Below are 17,933 nucleotides of genomic sequence, written 5' to 3'. Positions count from 1 at the left end.
AACCATGGTGGGCTCTTTCCACAGGACTGTCTTATGGGATAACAACTGCAAAAGCACAATGTCAGCCCCTTTCACCTTCCACCCAATGGCTTGTGGCTCCCCAGCCAGGACCAGCACTGTCCCAAGACATGCTCATGATCCAGTGGAACTCACTGCAGCAGAGGAACAGCCTGCTCTGCCTCACGGGGCTGCCCTGCCCCACTGATGAGCCAGAGCTGGAGCTTCATCTCAGTGGCACATGGATCCACTGAACTTGCAAATCTGCTTTCAGATTCATGGTGTGTGGTCACCAACTATTTCAGACTTACTCTTCATGCTGTCATAATCATTTCCCAGTACCTATTTATGACTGCAAATGCTCTTTTCCCTATCAGTGACCTACAGAAAAAGCACAGAGCTTCCAGTAATGCATCTTGGTTTTAGTTTCAATAAAAGCAAGTGACAAACAGCTGAACTAACAACTTCCCTATCTTCAATCCAGACTTATAGATGTATATGCATAGACTAAGTTCATTATTATTGCAGTTTGATACACAATCTAACGAAACCCACTTGCATGTGGCAATAATAAACCCAAACATATGGAATGAACTGGTCCTTGTGAAAACAGAGGTGAGTTAAATGTAGCAGAGTGGATAAAACAGTGATAGCACTGATTTAATACTCCCATTTCACATTAGCAATAAGTAAAGCAACTACCAAGGGCCTCATCTGACCTTAACTGTTCAGGACGTAATGTCAACATTTGTCTAATCAATCTAGTGCCCTGCTCTGACATATTAAGATAAAAGCTAGAAGTACCTCAAATAATGATATCTTTATTTTTAATTACCCAGTACCTTTAGGCAGCAATTGCAAATAAAAGGACTAGAAAAGAAATCTGGTTGACCTCCAGTTATTTCAATACTTGAGGGAAACACAAAAAGGGCAGGTTTGAAGCACATGATGCCCCTTCAATTCCTCACAGAAGTAACTTTTGCATGCAGCTCTTTAAGCTCTTAATGGTCCTATGTCAATGCAACTCTATGAATCTGGAGTGATGAAAAAATACAGACTATGAATTTGTAGTTAGCTTACAAATTCAAAATAGCTTAAAAATTTTACTCCACCCCACAATTTTATCTATTTCTGTAAGAAATCCCCTTCTACTAACGCAATTTTTTGATTATACATGACAATTTTTCAAAGACAAAAAAGGGAATTCAACTGCTTTAAATGCAAAGTTAGTCTTACAAAATGTTTTCATGTGTATATATTGGCTTTTAACACAGCATGACTTTCTCCATTATAAACACAATCTTCTCTCCCCTGGCCCCTACAAAGAGGTTTGACATTTCTATTGCACCAACATATTATTACACCATGCCACTGATCTTCCCTACTGAATCTCAGGGATCCCATATAGTTCCTTTCTATCTCTTAGAAGAGAGCTCAGTTTGTAATGCACAAGAAGAACATACCCTTTTAATACAGGTATTCTCAGTTTTAACCTTAGATACTTTACATAAGATTAAGATAACACAACATTAATCTCATCTCATTTGTTTGAATGTAAACTTACCTCTAAATATATTGAAGGTGGGTTATGCTCTCCTCCAAATTTGTCTAGCAGTGCTTCTATATGTTCTTGTGTTAATTTAATCATCTGTTTGATGTTCCACACCTAGAACAGAAAATTAAAATTTTTAATCAAAGGAAGCCTACAGAATCTGTCCTAGAACAAAACAAGACTCTCTTAATATTTAGTAAGAGAAGTCCATAATAAAAATTTTAATTTTCAATAAACGAGTGCAAAAGGCTATCCTGTTCATCTAGTGTCAGTAATAGTTTGCTTCTGAATTAAACAGAGAGAACTTACATTTGGTCTTAAAATTCAAAACCCATTGAATAAACAACTTCTAAGAATGGTTTGCTTTTCTTGTTCATCAATCATATTAAGTGTTTTCCTTGCAAGACTTTGCAAACCCATTTCTAGAGTATTACAAAAATTAGTGAAGCAGTTTCTCTATTAAAACCTTAGCAACGTGTGTTAACAATACTCACAAACCCATACCTAGAGTTCTATTTACATGGCAACAGGATGTCTTGATTTTAAAGAGCAACTTCTATGCCTCAACTTCCATACTCAGTCTACCCTGCAAGCTACAGACCTTGAGCATGACCTGAAAAAGACATTTACCTCCTGTGCACAGAGATGACCTACAGCATTGTACTGTGAAACCACTCATGTTGCTACTCAATCTTCACAACTGGAAAGAGTTCACTTTAGGACTTGGACACTACTGTAGGTGAACAGTATCATGAATCTGAATTTATACCTAAAAAAGGCAGCAAAGCACAAAACCAAACCTTTAAAGCAATAATGCTACACTGATGTAAGAAGCAAGTCCAAGCAAAATCAGAAGTTCAGAGGAGAGGATGAGTGAGAAAGAGAGGAGAATTGCTCCTTCATACATACTGTTATTCCGACTACCTATCCGAAAAAAATTATTCAATCAAGTTTTTAGAGACAGGATGCTCTAAAAAGCATCCCCAGGGTGTTTCTTCCAAAGACAGACTGGAAAACGTAACAGGAATCTTTTAACTATCTCTTTTCCACTTCATAGATTATAATATGTAATATATAGTCTCAAGATCAGGTCTCAATGTACAAAATATGACAACCTACCTCTGCAAAAAAACCATACAAATAATTTCATATTCTAAACTAGGCACCAATAATAAGATGCAATCCAAGATGGATCAAAACAAGTTTTAATATGTAAATTGAGAAGCTCACAAACAAACAAACTCTAAAATACTGAACTTGCACTTTGCACATCACCTTATTTACCATTCTATTTCTAGATATCAGTTATTTGGCAGCAATTTCCTGAAGTAAACTAATGATTGATTCACTTCTAGCCCAATTTTTTGAACAGATACCAGAACAAAGACTTAATCAAGAAGCTGCAGTTGAGCAAAAATAGTTTCCTCAGAAACAAGCACACCAAACTACAAAGAGTGAGAGTGGGGGGATACCAAAGAATGTGCTACTCAAGTATTCTGTATGTAAATTCCCTTGAGGCAATGGTGGGAGTCAGCTTGCTTCTCAACTTGTAATCATTTATCAGTGAACCCAGGACTGCCAACCAGCAGCAAAGAGAGGGTTTTCTGTATTTGGTTAGTTTTTCCCAAGATGGCAAGTACTAGTTGTATGCTTGGTGAAAAGAACAAGCATGAATCAGCAACATATCAATTAACCTATTCAATATAAGGCTTAGGATGTTTGCTTACCATGTAATTGGTAAAATGCTGTTAACCTGAGCAGCATGTACTGAGAACTCCTGGCAAACTTAGGAATTATCTCAGGATTACCTCCAGAAATAGGTTTATTAGTACTTAAGAAAATGGCAATTATTTGGTTATTCTGGCAATTTTACTCAGCAAAGGTTTTCCTCATCAAAATGAACAATTTACTACACTTAACTGCCTGGCAATGAGGAAGGTGAAGAGGGAAGATTCTTCACTGACAAAGCAAGACAGAATTGCAGGAGGATTTGAGGTTGGAAGGGAACTCTTTAGGTCATCTGCTCCAAGCTCCTCCTCAAACAGGATGCCCAGGACCATGTCCAGATGGTTTCTGAGTATCTCCAAGGATGGAGAGTCCACAGCCCCCCTAAGGCTGTGCCAGCACTCAGTCACCCTCACAGTAAAAATGTTTCCTGATGTTTAGAAGGAACCTCCTTTGTTTCATTTAGTGTCCACTGCATCTGGTCCTGTCACTGGGCACAGCTGAAGACAGCCTAGCTCCATTTTCCACTTGACCATCATCCTTATGGCCCTTCATTGGACAGTCTAGCCAGCACAGCTGTTCCCTACAGTACACCCACGTTTATCTTGTACTGGGGAGCCCTGAATTGTACACAGCACTTCAGGTGACACTTCACCAGCACCAAGAAGAAGGAGCCCCTGCTACATGAGTTTCCAAATACATTTTTTTCAATATCAGTGATGAGTAAATCCCCTGCTCATATTATTTTCTATTTTGTGTGCATAACCAGAACCTTGCTTTCTTTTCTCTTATAGTAAAGATACCAAATAACAAATGTAACACCACCAACAATATGCACAATGGAAGCATGTTATTTTGGAAACGTTGCCAAGAGAATCAAATAGCCTCCAACAAGGGCAGAGATCTTCCTCCAAAGTTAGTATCATGACAAGTAGAATCTGACTAATTTAGGCTGCCTAGCAAAATTGTGGGTGTCTCATACCTGACAATGTTCAGGGCCAGGTTGGACAGGGCTTTGAGCAACTTGGTCTAATGGAAGGTTCCCTGTCCATGACAGGGCACTTGAAGCAAGATCATCTTTAAGGTCCCTTCCAACCCAAATCATTCTGTGATTCAAAGATTGATGAAAAAAAAATTTAAACTTGCTGCCAGCCTACAATAAAAATATCTTCACCTGAAGAAGCTAAAATTACAGTCTAATGGAAGACAAAATTTCTCAGAGGAACTGAAAACACTGCCCTGAATTACCTAGTATATATCTGTGCAGTAAACCAAGAGCCTTTCCACAAGTGAAACCTACAGGCAAACTTAATATGGATTCTATAATCTTAGAAAGGCTCCTCATACAGTTAAAAGTACACTGAAGGCAGAAGGAAATTTATCAAATTCAGCCATAGCAGCAAAAAATTACTTGTTTCTCATAGAAAAGAAAAAGCTATTTTGTGTGCCATATTCATCATATTCATTTTGTGTGTCATATTCATCTTCTGACAAGATGAGAACTTTCACAAATTTAGTATTGACTAGCATATTCTAGCCCAAGAACACATATTCTAGCACAAGAACACATGCCATAACAAATTTCCAAGCTTCACAATTTCTTTTTAAGTGGCAATTTGTACTGCTATTTACTTAGAACAAATTCACCTTCTGGCTTCCTGCATCTGTGAATATCCTAAGACAGTTTTTTTGTGGTCCAGAGCAATCCTTAAGTATCTGGCTTGAGAATGAACCCTCATGCAGGTATACTGCATCCTACTGCATCCCATGCAGGATTGCTACTTCAATTCAATTGGAGGAACTCAAGTCTTTTCCTCACTGGAACCCAAAACAAGTGACCTCATGTGACCCACAGCTTTTGCCTCACAAAAACTCCACCATCCCTGCTGCATTTTCACAGCCAGCAGAGCCAGCAACTTCAGCCCATCTTTCCTCCTTGTACACTTGCTTGTTCAGACAACTCAGCTTAGTTTGTGCCATGAGCACAACCCAGCCTTGCAGACCTTGAGCCAAGATAGAGCCCCATCTTTGCTGTGCAAAACACCCTGGAACAGGAAGTTCTTAAGGACTACATTGCTGGAGTTCAGCAGCACTCACAGATACATAGGTTTCTTTAAACTGTCCAAATAAAACCCCAATGTGCAAGAACGGCCTAGCAAGGGTCTCACTGCCCATAAGCACATACATTCCAGGACAACAGCAAAGAACTGCCTAACAACAAAGACACCAAAAACATGACATATGGAATCCTTTTATCAATCAGTTCTGGACCGAAGAGCGTGTTCCTACACTACAAAATAAACCACAGCTTTTAAAGTAATCCCTTTATCCACTCTTTATTCACACTTTTTTAGAAGTAAAAGAAAACTGCCTCGAAGTTATTAAGAAAGAACAGACGTATTTTTTTCTATTCTTATGAGCACTCCACTATATTTATGAAACCCACACCTGTAGGAGAACATAAAACCACAATTATCAAGTATCTTACAGAAACACAAAAATTGATGCCAGCCTCAGAGACAGTTGCTGGAAATCTAAATGCATTTTGACGTAAACCTGCAGTGCATCCAGTACTGTCCACATGCAAGTCTGGTCCCTTTTCATAGGAAACTGAATGGGGATTTGAGACACTGTTTAAACTGTAGTTCCATGAAAAAGTAATGAATCCTTTACAGCTTGGATAACCATATCATTTTTCCAAAAAAAGCATCAAATAAATGTTTCTGGCCTATCTTGTAGCATTAGGTTAAGGTTATTCTCTATCACAAGAGATTAGATTTGATTCTCCTTTTAGTGCTGCTGACACATGGAAGCTGACGCAGGCTAACATCGACACAGGCAGCCAGACAACTGGAAATATTCCAGATATACTGGAATATATCAACTTGAATCTGCCTATTGTGGATAATTGTGCATTAATTTTGCAAATAAGCACTCCCTTACAATGCGATAAAGACAATGACCTATTTCAAGCCAGAGGCAAGTCAGATACAGTAGAAGCCTAAATCCATTCTATTCAGGGAAGACTATGGCTGCACAGACCACAGAATTTGTCGAGCTGGAAGGTACCCACAAGGATCATCAAGTCCAACTCCCAGCCCTGCATAGGACCATCCCTAGGAGTCACACCAGGAGCCTGTTCCAGTGGCCCCCAGTTAAGTAATTACAGCACCAAGCCTGAGAGAGCTCAAGAAGCCTTTGGACGATAATTTCAGGTACACACAAGTTTAAGCCACAAAGTTATTTTCGCATCCTTTGCTGCTTGTCAAAATGTGCAGTGCCTGAGACATCACAAAGCAAACTTATCTTCGTACTTTCTGCACCTGGCATCACTACTCAAATCTTGCAGAGCATCCCAACTCTAAGCTGTATGATTCATACTTGGTAAAAGACACTGAAAGTTCAAATCTATTCTGTAAGAAAAAAACTGCATTATTTGTCCAGGAACAGTATAGCCTGCATTTGGATTATCACACTTGGTGATGACAGAGAACACTCTGATAGAGCTAACAATGTAATTAAAGAATAAGCCAATTAAAAATTAAGCATTTCATTTGGAAACTGCTTTATAAAGAGGACAAAAATCATCAACACCTACCCAATACTATTCCAATCAGTCCTTTCAGGCTTCTTTCTTACACCATCAATTCAATAATTTGGTCCCCTGAGCAAGGGTCCACTTTGTCAGAAAACACTATAGAAAGCTGTAATGTATGAGATTGTCTTTAGCTGGATAACATATCAACTACTTTGAAAGTGAGATGCTTGGGTAAAAGATAGGCAAGAAGACAGGAATGGGATTAATACTAGGGCAGCCCACCAAACCATTTGCATGGCAAGATGCAGAATATGTGGGTTTGAGTTTCTATGCTGACAATCACTGTTGCCTCTTTCTTGCACTTTGGTACCTCCTTCAGGTACTTTCTCCCCTCACTCATCTCAGTCCCAGTCCTCTTCTTAACTCTTACTAAGCTTGCTTCTCATTTCCTGCAGGCACGTGCTGGAACAAGCACAGACAGTGGGATGGAGAGTCCCTGCCTTCTTCCTATACTCCAGGCTATAGCCCCTCTCCATTTCTCTGTGGAAGCTTCTCCCAAGTTGTGCATTCACTGTGTTAATTTTTTCACTTTTCCTACTCTCCTGGCTCTTCATGCCTACCACATTTTCAACAGTGCAGTTAAAGTTTTTATTAAACAAGTGTGACAAATACCAACAGCTGAAAAACTTCACTGAATTGAAAACTGGCCTGCAATGGCTTTCACATAAGAGTTTACGCAAGTGACATAAAGGTCAACATCAAGCTTGCCTCTTTCCTAGTTCATATTTCCCAACTTTTTCTAGTCTCAGTGAATCATCTTTATAATTTTTATTTATAGGTCCTTTAAAATGTCTGAGATAGCCAACAATGGAGCACTGTCAAAGTCTGTATGTAGGCAGTTCAAAATGAGTCAGTAAAATTTACAACCACAGACTAGTAAATAAGTTACAAGACAACAATACCTACAGAAGTACCTGTAGCCAAGAGAAAAAGGACCCATTATCTCTTTTTCCACAAAAGCCTATGAATGTATCTTTCTAGACTCATGACAAATGGCCTTAGGGAAGATGTACAAGACTACATTTAGGAAGGAAAACCCTCAAGAAGAGGTACAACATTTTCAGTACGACCCTGTCTAACAACTAGGATCATAACTAGGTCAATTAATACAGTAATGTGATCAGTGAGCATCTGCTGTAAGCACAGTAGTTAATTAAATATTAAAAAGGCTTCAAGATGAAAATTTATCTTCCATTTAACAGGTAGCAATTTTTATGAAGGAAAGACTAACTTGTAACTAGCAGTGTAGGTTTTATCTGCATCTGACACTGCTCCTGTTGAACAAAACCATCTCAGCAAAACCCAAAACCCAACACCCAACAACTTCCACCCTTCTCCAAAAAATTAGGCAACATCTGACTAAGTTAACACTCAAGTATCAAAGTGCCATCTTTGAAGAGTTCACAGCAGAAACTATCTCTCATTTCTTTGCAAAGCATCAGCTGCAACTAAGAATAATCTATGTCTTTTGCTTTCATTAATTCTAAACACAAACTCAATTGCTCATCATTCAGCTCTACTCTTAAAGCCAAATAAAAAGCCTTTCAGTCTGACAGGCCTTTGCCCCTTAAGTTGCCTCCTCTTTAACAAAGGAATTCAGACTTCAAATGCTCCTTACAAGTGTTTAAAATATTTTTTAAAATAAATTCAAAAATTGTAAAGGATAAAGCTCAGTGAAGTCTATCCTCGTAACATAATCAAGCAGTTTCTCTGTAAGAATGAAGCCACAAGGAGCCTTAGGCACTGACTGCTTTGCAGCTCACACCAGTCAACATGGTAGGTGCAATTATCACATTGCCCTTGGCTATTTACTCCTGCTCTCTTCCTTACTCTTTCTCCATAACTTAAACCTTTGGCTGAACCCTTTCAGTACACTAAACAAGTGAAAAATTGTTCTCTTTGTCAAGGTTAGCTTTCTGCCAGTCTACTGTGCTTAAAACAGCTTGGCAAAGGACCCAGTGATCATCTCAGCTGGTGAAAAAGTCACCTTTCCTCTCTATAACTCACACTTAGATGGATTCAGGCTACCATGAAGCAGCAGCCTTCCTGTTTAGGTTTCAATTCTCTTTCATTCTCCCACTTTTTCCATCACCTGCCATCTTTACTGCTTGCTGCTAAGTATGATTTGCCTCCAAGCACTATAAAAAACAAAGTTAACAAATGTTCTCTACCACAGTAGAACAGCAGTGTGTAGAAAAATAAGAGCTGCCTGTATCCCTCATTTAAATCATTAACCACCAGTTGCACAGCTAAATCTTTAATTCCATATTTTTCATGGCTTTTGTGCTGCTAGTCCCTCTTATTCACTTTGATACTAATTCAGTAGTCACGAGGATCACGCACAGACCAAGTTCGGGAACAATTCACTGTATTTACATTCATTAATTCAACAACTTCTCCCTAGACAGTAACAGGTTTAAAAAAAATAAAAGAGGAAATAAACTATCTAAATTTTCTAACCCACCTAAAAGTGCAATTTTGCTTTAGCCAGGTAACTACCACAGAATCTCAATAACACTAAATCCATGCATCAGTGACATTTAAGAAAGATTATCATGAAGACACTAGACTATTTCTCTGCACACCTAAAGCTGAAAAGTCACATTTGTGATGGAAAGTAAGCAGCCAGCCAGCTAATTACAATAATTGCCTATAAGAAGCAAATGCTTGTCCAGCAAAGCTCTTACACAGCTTTGGTCACATTAATTAAAATGACAAAACAAATAAACTCAGTTTCAGTTGAACTACAGAACTTAATTCTTCTCTCTCCCTGGCAGAGTACACAATTAATTACACTAGGCAGAAAAGATAATCAGCACCTATTTAAAAGTTCACATTATCAATCCATAAAATAATTTGTTAGAAACTTTGCAATATTCCACCACTAAACTCTTTCTACATAGTGACTGCTGTGCATAGTTTCCTACCAACTGACTAGAAAGTGTAAAAGACAACTGGAATTGTTGGACAAGTACAAATATACTCTGTTTGTTTAGAAATATTTGTGATCCAATAAATCTTTATCACAAGCAGATCTCAAAAGCTGAAACAGAGCAGTGTACTCGGGTTTTTTTCTTTTTACTTTTAAAACACAAGTAATGTGCTCCTAGTCAAAGGAAATAGTCAAATAGGAACTGCCCCAGAAAGCACGTTCTCCTAAACAGTATTCTATGTTCTACTCAGCAGACCACCCTGCCTTAGCAACCCCAGTACCACCTTGAAAAATGAAATAATTTAAAAGGCAAAATTGGCTCCTTGCCACCCATTGTAGAATTAGGAAAGTTATTAAAAAAAAAAAAAATCACACTAACTACTTAACCTAGAATCTGGAAAAAGTTATATCAATTTTCAATGATTTATACAGGCTTAAAAATGTCACAAGAGACAGTACAAACTGTATTCTAGCAGAATTATAGAACACTTAATGACATATTTTCTGAAAGCTACCTCAGATGATACTAAAGGCTCACATTTAAATCTACATTACTGAAATCTATTACAGAGAATATTTGACCTATTAAGTTTAATGAATAAATTTTCAAAACCAGATCAAAGACTGAGGCACCAATATACAACCATCCAGTTCCAAACATCGAGATACTACCAACTTCTTAGTCATAATGATGTATTTTATTTCTATAGTGCTTTTCAAACATTAGTGAATAACTTGTACTAGGAGAGAGAAAAACTAGACACACTATTCTGACTCCAAAAGTGTCTACCTTCAAAACAAACCCTTTAACTGAGATAAAGGAAAGGAAAAAAAAATAAATTACTATGTCTGTGCTCCAAGTGTCAGAAAATGTTGCCTGAAGACAATGTAACTCCATTTGGAGATTATTTATTACTTACCAGTGCATTTAACAGCAGCTTTACTAATAATGATACTGTTTAAGAGGCCTCACTATGCAACAAAGCAAGACATTAGAGCTGGTATCCCCCTTTCCGGGGTAAAAAAAAAATATTCCTAGCCACTTAGTTATGTAACACATTTTTAAACTAAGTTCAATCCTTCATTAACGGCTTTTTCTGTTTGTCTCCCAGAAGAAAGATTTTACACAAAGTTGGTATGTTTCATGTAGAAATTCAATTGCCCCTTCATGCTAAGCTTTGTGCAGGTACGTTGGGAGAACCCACAAAAATATTTCACTTGATCACAACCTTAGAAAAATAAAAGTGCCCTTCAGTGCTCCACACTCATATGATCTCCTGAATTTAATACTGATAGTGTGGAAAATTCATTTGATACTGAGCACTATATATGCCACTGCACAGCAAGCTCCATTTTGAAGAGAAGTTCTGTTTTCTGATTTTAAATTCTCATGTTGGTTGAGGAGTTTCATGGTGGGATGATAACTGGCAGCACTGCTCCCTCAAAACTCCTGCCTGAACTAGCAGCACCTTCAGTCAAAGAGAAGAGTTACAAATTAGACTTCTGCCTGTTTAACTCTTTTTTGCTAGGGTCCACATTCCTAAAATGTAATCAGAAACAGAATAAAGAAAGACACTGTTGCTGCTCCTCCAAATGCTAGAAAGGCACAACAAACCAAACACTTGCAGCAAGGAGCTTAAGCAGGAGAAAAAAAGAAGAAAGGGCATGTAATTCTGCATCAACCAGCCCTCTTTAGAACTGGCCACAGAAGGGAGAAACAGTTGAATGACTACATATTTCAACGTTTTGGAAAGAAGCTGTGCACAGGAGGGAGGATTAGGAGGACTCCACTGTATGCCCCAAAAGCTCAAGAGCAACTGGAATTAAAAAGCTGTAGCAAGAGAACACATATATTGCATGCTGACTTCTATATCCTGCACTAGCTGTGAGAAAATAGCTCTGTTCACACACAGATGTGTGAACGGTTGAAAATTATGAAAACCATCTCACACATCACAGAACGAAATACTGTACCCAGAACTCTCACGTGGTCAAGGCTGTTGGAAATGTACACTTGCTACACAAGAAGCTCACAGACACCTTCACATCCCTGGCACACTGGCAGAGCTATGGCATGCAATCCTACTTCTGTAAAAGGCATGCTCAGAAGGGCTCCAGAGAGACCGAGGAAGATTGTTACAACCTGGCAGGGGAAGCTCAAGACTGCAAAATCTGAAGTGTCAGGACCTAAACCTGACAAGTCCAGCTACAGAAGTCTCATCTGAGCACAACTTCTCATTCAGATATAAAAAATTCAGGCTCCAATGGAGTTTTATGGGACAAAGATTATTTATAATAACCAAACAGAAAAGGGGACACACACACACACCATACTACCACTACTCCCCCTAACCCCATTCCTTTAGTGTCTGACTTCACAGGTGTTTTGGAACTCACTGGGTGCTCCTCATGTTGAGGAGATTCCATTCACTAAGTTTGCAGGAAACTACTGCAGCAAAAGCAATGCTGATTTTCTTCAGTACCAGTGAGTGGAATCAATTCAGGACAGGACCTGCATGGCACCAAGTGGGCACAAGGGAGTAAATCTGACTGAGGGGTGTGACGTGGGCACAGCAAAGGGCAAAACCTGCAGCTCTGGGCATCAGAGCACCATTTGACTGATTTAGCTCAAACTGCAGGGACAGGGAGCAGCAGACACCTCAGGGACTACAATTATGACAGGGCATTTCTCATACATGGTACATTTCACCACCCTTCAGAAGCCAGTGGTTCAAACTGAAAATAAAACTTGCACTAGGCCAAAACCCCCTCATTAAACTTGAAACACCTTCATTGGAAGGCTAGACTGGAAGAGAACTAGCAATTCCATGATCAATCAAAACCTTCCTTTTGTTTCCCTTGTAAGTACAAATAAAATTACATTTCTTTCTAAATCAAATTGCCTCCAAAGTATTTCATGCATTCAAATTTTTGGACAGATATAACAGTTAATTAAAGTGAACTACAGATTTGTTACGAAGTGGAACACTGAAGCCTTAAAGAAACTTGGGGTTATCACTTTATGTTAAAAGATAGCTACCATCAAAAAATATCTGCATTAAAAAAAACCCAACCAAATAAAAAACAGAGCCAAAACCCAAAATGCATTTGGTCTACAATATTTTTAACTTCATGCAACAAAAGAGCTGCCATTACTGGCTAAGCAAGTGTCAAGAAGGGTATTATTAGAACAGCTTTAAAAATAAGAGGTCTTTGAGTTTAACAACTACAACAAAATATAAATGGGAATTAAGAAGCAAGACTGTAAGTCAGGAAAAAAAAAATCAGTACGAAACATTTTGTTCCCAACCAGTTTGTGGATATCCACAGAGATAAGAAACAAGCTTCCCAAGACATCACAGCTTTCCAGAAGGAGCCACCACACTATTAAGCAAGTTTTGTGTAATCAAACAAGCTACCACAGGACAGAGCTGTTAATCCTATTCCCTTTTGGGAAAAATACCTTAAGCAGAAATCTCTACTATCCCCACTAAACCTAAGTATTTAAAGGTTGTGTTCTAATGTTTGATCCACCTTGCCATAAATAAATCATAAAAACCCTAAGGAAAAAAAAGATGAGAGGTTACCAAAGTAATTGTCTTTTTTTACACCTGGATCAGCTTTCCCCCATCACTCCTGAGATATGTTTGCCTATTGAGGTGACAGTCTATTAATGAACAGCTTATAAATAAGTTCAGAAAGTCTATTTTCATGGTTCACTATTCCTAGCCATAAAGAACAACATCTCATAGTGACATGGAACCATCTTCTCTGCTACCACTTGAACTCACTACTTCTGAACTCACAAGCCTGGCAAACTAGTTATTTGCATTCTTCTTTGCATCAGATTTGACAATTTCCATTTATTTTTTCAACAACTTCAGATTTCACTGAGTCTTTCTTCAAAGCTCTGACCTTCCAGACTCTATACCACTGCTAGTATTCTGCTCTAGACTCCCCTCAGCCAGACCATGCATTTCTCAAAGCTGTGACCCAAAGTCAGACAGTATTAACCATGGCCTTTCTCATGCTATGTAACAGAAACAACTATTTCACTTATCTTTTGAGATATACTACTGCAGAATATTAGCTACAAGATGCTACACATCCAGCTCCACTTTAACTTGTCCTCACAATTAAACAGGATGTCATTCACAGACTATGAAGTTAGTTCAGTCACTGAATACTAATGCATGGAAACGTAATTGAGATTGAACATAAAATGTATTCCCAAAACTACAAAAGCAATGAAGTAAAAAACCACTCATATGGTTTCAAATTTCCAAATAAGTAGCATATTTAACAGTAAACTCTTCAGAGAAATAGATACTCTAATACCCAGCACCATAGGTTCCCTAAATGTTACTGCAACAAAATCAACCCCACTTTTACTTCATGTACCTACATTACATTAGGAGAACCCATCACTTACTTCATATTGTAAGATTAGAGGTGCCTTTTCATTCCATCTTCATTTTATATATCTTTTCATCCATTCTCCATTTTACTCTTAAATCTGTTTCATAGGATTAAGGTTCCTAAATTTATAACTAATATTCATGCAGGATAAACTCCAGCATTGCTGCCTAGAAAACAACCATCCAGCAGCTCAGGTCCTCACTTCACAGCCTTCAAAGTAATTTTTGCCTTACAAAGAGCAGTTAGGGGTACAAAGCTCCGAGTACAGAAAATCCCGTTTGAATTATTTAATATTGGTGTAAATAATCTCTAGCAACAAGAGCAGAACCTTTCCTCACAGCTGTCACACGCTCCTTACTATATCAACAACCCTCTAATACTCTGAAAACCTTCCATCCAAACAATCTCTTGTCCTGAGAATTCTTGCTGGGGAAGAAGCCAATCTCTGTGCCTGTGGTCGCCAGCTTGCATCCGAGGCCTTCCAGCATCAGCAACCGAACAGTGAGTGAAAGAGGAACAAATTCCTTCTAAATGCACTTGCCCCTACTCTTCCCAAATCCTTCTGTCTCCATGAAGTAGTCATTTCCTGTATCTTTTCTATGACTGCATGAACAACTACCCTTACCAACTCTGAATTTTAATATAGGGGGAAAAATTAAGCATTTATTATACTATTTATTAGAAGAGTTATTATACTCGTTATTCGAAGATTTTTAATAACAGCACTTAGGCTACCAAAGCAACTTTTAAAGGCATAAATTCACTATTTGATTAAGAACTGGTAATGAGTTGAACAATATGGCTTAAATTTGTTTTTCAAAGCCCCAGCCCTTGAGAATTCATAAGGGACAGTGATGTAGCTGTAACCAACACAGGGCACTTGACTACAATCTCAATACAGAACATCTTGTTTACCAGAGGGTTCTAACATACAAGTAAGGTGTGCAAGATGACTTCAACATCTGCCAGAAATTCTTGTCTGCTCCCCTTTCAAAAGCAGAAATTGAGTGCAGGACTGAAGGTCTGCCTTCTGGAAATCAGGACTGCATTTCCCTAAAGACTAAAGGAACTGAAACCTTTCCAGGTATGCCTTAAATAAGTAAGGTCATGCTCCTTGACAGGCTTCCACAGAAAGGGTACTTTTAAAGCCTTGGTTCACCTCGTCTTGAAACAATGAAACAAAACACTAGAACATGTACTTACATTACAGCCATGAGTCAGTTACCAGCACTTCAGTATTTCTCTGACTTATGTCACTTTGAACTTCCATTACACTTCAGGTTGGCTTGTTTTAGTATTAAGGATAGTTTCCATTTTAACCGTGTCAGTAATTTTTTGGGCTTGAACTTCATTAAGGTAGAGCTTTAGGTGAAGTAACAGGCGTACTTATACAGTAAACAAAACTAATTACCTACAGCTCGAGGAAGAACTAGTTAACTACACAACAAAACCACATCAGAAAATAAAAACTCTACAACCAGCTCTGCCTTGAGACCTATGTGCTTCAGTATTTCTAATGTAGAAGAAGTTTGCTTTTAAATAATCCAAGACTATCCCCCACACACTTCCTAAATACTTACACCTGTACTGACAACCCATCAACCCTTCTGCTCAGCAGGTGTTCCACATGCTGGACCACTTATCTCTGTCTCATCCAGGATGGAAGCAGGAGCAGCCACACTATGTAATTAACCATTTGGAGTCAAATTTAATGACTGACAGAGTCTCAAACATTTTTGAAGTTCAAGTGACTTAGAGCAGTTTCACAAACACCCCCTTCAGTATGAAAATTCCTTTTAAAAAAAAAAATCTTGCCTCCTGCCACTGCTTTTCCCTCTATTCTCTCCTACACTTCAGTTTAAGCAGCTCAGCTGTATTGATGTTATTGTTTAAAGAACCACAATATAAACCAGTTATTGGATTAATCCCACAGTTTTGTTTTTTTTGGTTTTTTTTTTTAATGACAGAAATAACTGGGAAATTCAGAAACTTTTTAGCCTCACTTTGCTGCTAAAAGCATGTGTTTGTCAAAGTCCATTCTTCAGGTGTTTGGGTTTCTCAACCAGCTGAGAGTTCCTCCTTACTCAGGAAAGTTCAGACCGGACTGGCATTACTCAAGCTGTTTAATCACTGTGCTGGGTAGGTGTAAAATAGATGTGCACTGCTGAATTTTGCCTACCTTCAACAAGCAAGTCAGTCAGGAACTCCTTAGGATGAGGGAATCAACCTCACATATCGCAAACATCCATAGGGATCGACTCTTTCCTTACTTCTCCTTTCTGGCCATTTACCCAGCATGAGCTCTAGCACTTCCCAAACTTCTCAACCCACGAATTCCACTATAATCCACTATGCTACCAATAAATAAAATGGATAAATAAATCCTCCCCAGTCTTTGGGGATTCAGGAATCAAACTGGACCCCTCTGAGAGCAGCTGGTCCAAGCCAGCTCATTTTCCCTGCTGGAGGCTGGAAAGGAGAGGTTCTCAGGTGGGCTGGGCTCCTCGCAGGGCCACAAGGCTGCTCAGAGACGAGAGGTTTCATACCAACTGCACAGACACTACAGGGAAAGCTGAGCTGAAACACTCTCCAGCCGGTAACGCTGAGAACCAAACAGCAGAGCTTCTGGCATCTGTATTTACCTCCAGAACAGACTCGAGGCATGGCATCTGGCAGGTTGGTCTGCCTTGGATGCCTACAGTGCTTGAATCTGCGAAGCACCTTGTGTTGTTACCACACAGTTTATTCCCCCTTCCGAAAACACTGCAGAAGCGTTCGCAACTCACACTTCAGCCCTAGCAAAACAGGTAGTACTGCTCGCTCCCCATGGGATTGGGAAGTTAAGTAATAAGCCCCAAAAACACAGGAAGTATGTAAGAAAGACACCAACCAGAGGCCTGACATCCTCGCTGACAGGGCCTCCACGGTGCCCTGTCCGTTAACATTTCCCAAGACGCTTTGTGCAAAAAAACGTCCACAAAAGGCACGTCCGCAAAGCGAACCGAGTCCAGCCTTGGGTTTAAAACGCATTTCGAGTGTTTCAAAACCATCGGGGGCAGCCGATGGCAAAGCCCCACATAACCCCTTCGCGGGACACGGCACCCGCGGCCGCGGAGGCTCCGAGCCGGGCTTCTCCGCAACCCGGCCGAGACTCGCGCCCTCCGCACCGCGGCCCCCGCTCCCTGCCCCCGCCGGCACGGGCCGCCCCCGGCACGGCCGGGCCCCAGCCCCGGGGGCGAGCGGCCGCCGCATGGCCTCACCTCCTCCGGGATGACTGCGTCCCCGCTGCCGCCCCCCGCGTAGCCGGCACCGAGCGCGGGTGGCTCGGGCTCCATGTCCCCGTTGAAGAGCGAGGCCCCCTCGGCGCTGCCGCCGCTGCTCAGCGCCGCCATCTTGGGCCGGAGCGCCGGGGCGAGGGCGGGGCCGGGGGCGGCCGCGTCCCCGCCACCGGGGCGGCCCCAGCCGGGACCCGTAGTGCGAGGGGCGGGCGGCGAGCGCGGTCCCGGCCCGCTCCCAGCGCCGCCGGCGCGTCACGGCCGACCTCGTGACGTCACACAGAATCGCCGCGACGGCGCATGGGCCCGCCTGACGTCACCGGGAAGCACCGTGACGTCACGGCGCGACACTCCCGTCGTCCTGGGAACTCAGACGTGGGCTCGGGCCCCGCCCCCTCCCCGCGGTCCCGCCCGCCGCCGCCACAGCGCCCCCTG

At 40.5% G+C, this 17,933-nt stretch overlaps 1 protein-coding gene across 4 annotated transcripts in view; it reads right to left on the bottom strand.

Moving 5' to 3' along the window:
- The window catches only part of BRAF (B-Raf proto-oncogene, serine/threonine kinase), an 82,339-nt gene extending 64,622 nt beyond the window's left edge, over positions 1-17,717 (bottom strand). For all 4 annotated transcript variants that reach the window (XM_053943321.1, XM_053943324.1, XM_053943323.1 and 1 more), the window contains exons 1-2: positions 17,484-17,717; positions 1,562-1,663 (exon numbers count right to left, since the gene is read on the bottom strand). In XM_053943321.1, the coding sequence (XP_053799296.1) occupies positions 1,562-1,663; positions 17,484-17,615 (234 nt within the window). In that variant the 5' untranslated portion in view covers positions 17,616-17,717. The remainder of the gene's footprint in view (positions 1-1,561; positions 1,664-17,483) is intronic.
- Between the last annotated feature and the right edge of the window lie 216 nt (positions 17,718-17,933).

Source organism: Vidua chalybeata, chromosome 5, assembly GCF_026979565.1.
Source record: "Vidua chalybeata isolate OUT-0048 chromosome 5, bVidCha1 merged haplotype, whole genome shotgun sequence".
NCBI classification, from domain to species: domain Eukaryota; kingdom Metazoa; phylum Chordata; class Aves; order Passeriformes; family Viduidae; genus Vidua; species Vidua chalybeata.
This window is presented reverse-complemented; position numbering and strand designations above follow the sequence as displayed.